The sequence below is a fragment of the Branchiostoma floridae genome, chromosome 12, assembly GCF_000003815.2.
Source record: "Branchiostoma floridae strain S238N-H82 chromosome 12, Bfl_VNyyK, whole genome shotgun sequence".
NCBI classification, from domain to species: domain Eukaryota; kingdom Metazoa; phylum Chordata; class Leptocardii; order Amphioxiformes; family Branchiostomatidae; genus Branchiostoma; species Branchiostoma floridae.
In genome coordinates, this window is record NC_049990.1 from 4343560 (window position 1) to 4348188 (window position 4629).

Here is a 4629-nt window from a genome sequence, read left to right on the forward strand (position 1 = left end):
CCCCCAAGTGTAGTGAGATACCACCTAAACTAACCGAAACGACATTTTACCAATTTTTTACCATTTCGTTCCCTGTGCAGACGTACCCAGGCTACCCTCCGCTGCTATCCGAACACGGCTGGGACCCGAGGCTACCGGACATGAGGGCCTACTTCCGCGCCTTCGGACCCAGCTTCAAGGCGGACTTTGACGTAAGTTTCAACCTTACAGGGAAGGAAATAAAACATCAATGGAAAAAAGAACAAAAGAGGACTGTGACCTAAGTTTCAACCTCACACGAGGGTCGGCAAAGAAAACGTCAACAAAAAGAACAAACGAGAACTATGACGTAAGTTTCAATCTTTCAGGGGGACCAACAATTACCGTATTTTTCACTAAGAAAACATCAATGGAAAAAGACGAAAGACAATGTAGTAGCGCCATCAAGAATATGTAACTTAATGTGTTAGTACTAGTGCCACCGCAATGACAAAAAGAATTTCAGAATGAAATCATGGGCGTGAACAGTATAATACTATAACGTTTTTTTTTTAGAAAAAAAGAACATATACGGCCAACTTCCAACTTACTTTTCAGCAGTAATAGATTTTACAACACATGTCCTCTTCTATATCTTATAATGGGAATATATATCGATCAACACGTTGTCAATTTCAAGAGGCAGTCACGACTAGAAGATAAGGAAAGGTTCTCTACATCTATCGTGGGTGGAATTTCTAATCCGTTAGGAGCGTCTTCATCAGATTATACATTCTATCCATCAGATTGTTTCAAACCAAGCCATGACGCACGTGCTACAGATCGTTTGGCCTGATGATCATTTACAAACCATCGCCGCGTGCATTCAAAGGTGCTACCAACCCCCGTAACGACTGAAGGTGCACTCTCACCGCCACCGGACGTTGGGCACGCTTGCGGCATTCCTGCGTTCGTTCACTGCGTCACTGTTTTGTTGTTTTCGCCGATTTTTTATAATTCAGATATTGCGTAATACGTAAAAGTATAACATAGAAGACGACAAAATACACAAAAAGTAAGAAAATTCGTTGAGTATCTTTCGAACCCCGCAATGCCGCAAGCGTGCCCCACGTCCGATGAGAGTGCAAACTGATGCCGTGTTTCTGATTAAGGTTCTGAAAGATAGGGGCATGAACTATAAAGGTTGCATTTGAAAAAAGAACTATTTGGTCGAAGTGATGATGAAGATACAGGTAAGAACTGTAAAGCTGAGAAGCATCAGCCCACTGGTATTTTTATAATAGTAGTTCAATTAAGCAGCTTCACATTGTACAAGCACAATTTTCTATCGCAACGTTGATAAAAATGACAGGCTAATACAAACCAACCGGTTCCCCGACATAAATCCGAAACAGCATTTTGTGTACCAAGACAGTTGAACTTTGCAGAAAACGTGCATATGGCTGTCCCCGAAAATGCCAGAGGTTAGCGATCGTACGACGATCGCACGACCTATGTGACCGCGCCCTAACATATAAAGGAAAGATGACATATTTTTCGAGGCCTCGCTAGTTGAACAAATTTGGTATCAAAAGGCTACAGTTGTGGGGAGAATGTTACGTCAAGTCGAGGCCATCCCTGTTGACTAGCGTCCAGACTCCAGATTGATGGAGAGGCATATTCAGAAAACCATCACATGGTCTGTGGCTAGTTCTGGTCTACAGAATGCCAAATTGACTGTTTCAAACGCCTTTCTGCACGCGTTAACACGTGTGGGCCCCACACACCCGGATAAGATGTAACGTGATAAATGTCTTCTATCTCCTGGCGCTGGTACAGAGACTGAGCCCCATTTTACGGTCTGGAGAAGTTCTCTATCTGCGGAATGATAAATTGGTTGTATCTTTCTAGGTTCCGCCTGGTGTATCACGAGTGTTTCTGTATCAATAGTTACGTGCTGCTATATACATGTACATGGATTTATGAGCGAAGTCTAGTAGTTAGCGACATTGCCTCTGGACCAAGTGGTTGGGAGTTGTTTGTTTGTTTGTTTGTTTGTTTTATCTAGATCTTCATTAGTGTATACATAATTTTATCACACTATTCTTTCTGGGGTCTATTTAAGTACAAATAATGAAATTTAAAACCCATACAACAATACAGAAAATTAAACGTAATAATTGTCATTGTCAATTAAACATACGACTAAATTTATATGACTAAATTAAGGATCAGCGATCACCCACTCCAAATTGAAGCTGGCAGATACACCCGAACTCCTCCTGACGATAGAATATGCATGTTTTGAAATAAGAGTGTCAGATGTATAGAAAATCTATTTACATACTGATGTAATAATTGTCATTGTCAATTAAACATACGTCATACAAAATTAAACGTAATAATTGTCATTGTCAATAATATGAAGTGGACGGTTGTTTTAAATTGCAATATTTTGAAATATTGCAGTTTCAAACCACTGTCCGTAGACTTGATATCCCTAATTAAACCTATCTTTATAAACAGCGGATATAGATCACCCCACGGATAAAGGTGAACTAGCGTTAGTAATATTTGTAATATTGTCTAAGACTGTTGAATTCATGCTCTGGCGACTTCATCAGTATAAAGCAACTCTTGTCTTTCTGTACCCTTCGTCTACATGTAATAATATTTTATATCCCTAGGTGGCGCCATTCGAATCGGTTAATCTCTACCCTCTCATGTGCCAAGTGCTGGGCGTGGCACCGGCTCCGAACAACGGCTCCCTCTCATTGGTCGGGAGCATGCTACGAGATGACGTCAGCAGTGGACAACTCGCCGTAGTAAACACGGCGGCTGTAACTATGGCAACTGCAGCCGCCATCTTGTTAGGTTGTCAGACTTACTCTTAATTTTACCAAGGAGCTTTGATGAAACGAACACAATACATTGTATTATATTTTAAAGAAGAGTGCTTTATTGGTCTTATTCGATTTAGACAAAAAAAAGTTTAACTTTACACTAGCCATAACATTGGGATAGGGTTAACATAAGACAAAACCGTCTCAAAAATAACATTACGGACCAATGTTCGTTTGACCCGGAAATCATCAACAGAACGTACCTGTATGTTACACAACCTAATCAATCAAATCATATCAATACAAAGAATGTATAAACCTTACAGTGTGTGAAATATAAAGAACGTTTTTACAAACGTGTGAGTCCAAGCAGTGAGTCAATGACCTGTAGAATCGAAACTTAATCGAAGTGGGGCAAAGGGTAACTTTAAACGGAACACTATACATTAACGCTGAACTCTGAGCTTCCTCATAACAGCCTGCGTAGTTTGTGGTGCTTCCCGCGAGCTACGCTGCCCTTTTAAAAAGAAAAGTAAATGCCATATGGTCATGTATGCAACAGAAAACAGTATGCATATTGAACAGTACCAGTAGTGTATATGATTGTCGTCACAACATTTAAAGGTTTAACAGAAACTTTCCTTAGGACAAAAGGGAGTCCTGCAGAGAGACGTGGCGTGAGTACTAAATCTATGCTTGGCGTTTGAATTCTACTCAGTGACGCAATGCCTATGATTGTACACTTTGCACTTGGGGTGGGTATCGGTACATTGTACCGGCACAAAATCGGTTTTTCTTATGGAAAAACCGGACCTGAAAAAAATCGATGGACCGGATGTTGGACCTATCAAAAAATGAACAGATTATATGATCAGGAATTCAAAAGTTTTGGGGGGTCTTACCGGTCGAAGAAAATAACAAGAGTGAAGTAGAGTAAAGTTTATAGTCATTTCTACCTAGGGGCTTTGATGAAAACTTGTTTCTACAAAGTTTTACAGTCAATCGTACTTGTAGGGCAGAAATAGACCATTGTTTTGAGTATTGTCCATTCACATGTTTTCACCTACTGAATCAGGTCCAGGTCCGGACCTGGACCTGATCCGCGGGACCTGAACCGGACCTGGATTTTCTGTACCGGTACCGGTACCCACCCCTACTTTGCACAATTTAACGACAGCTCTATGTACAGGATTAGGTTCTTTGATTCAGCTGCAGCCCCGTGGATAAAAGTAGTCTCTACCAAACTATTCGTTATATGTCACTTGAAAAATTGGCCAAGGAGACAAATAACTTGCCAGAGGAGATAGCCGATCAGAGGAGAAAAGCTTGCTAACTTCGGACTGACTCTCCAATTATTCCCTTTTTTGACGAATTCTACTCTCCATACCCCCGTACAAACGCCTGTTAGAGGCTAGATGAAAACAAACATGGCGCACTTCTGCATAAAGATACAATTCTGCATAAAGATACACCTTCACCAAAGTGCCAGAGCCCTCAACAAAATGAGGTTGGCGCTTAAAAGGGAGAAGAAGAAGAAGACTTAAAAGTCTGCCCGATGTTAGGGTACCAGACGTTACGTCAATATATTATGGGTTGTGATACTAAGATCTTATCAACAACAAAACAGCTTTGATAAGGTAACGCACTTAAATAGTCTAGAGTAGAGTAGATTCATCCCTCAAGCTAGCTACCCGACATCTTGCACACTGCAGTCGTCCCTCAGCAAGACATCTGGAGCCGCATAGTTCAAGTTTTGAGCTTTTATTCAGCCTTTCGGCCAAACTAGTTTTGCTACGTACAGCTTCTTCAGTGGCCACTAATGGAAAGA

At 41.0% G+C, this 4629-nt stretch overlaps 2 protein-coding genes across 2 annotated transcripts in view; both read left to right on the forward strand.

Moving 5' to 3' along the window:
* Positions 1-2956, forward strand: part of LOC118427877 (ectonucleotide pyrophosphatase/phosphodiesterase family member 7-like) — a 15174-nt gene extending 12218 nt beyond the window's left edge. The window contains exons 7-8 of the mRNA XM_035837839.1: positions 81-191; positions 2646-2956. Coding sequence (XP_035693732.1) covers positions 81-191; positions 2646-2852 — 318 coding nt within the window. The 3' untranslated portion in view covers positions 2853-2956. The remainder of the gene's footprint in view (positions 1-80; positions 192-2645) is intronic.
* LOC118427878 (estrogen receptor beta-like) overlaps positions 1-4629 on the forward strand; it is a 14094-nt gene that overhangs the window by 1058 nt on the left and 8407 nt on the right. The window lies entirely within an intron of this gene.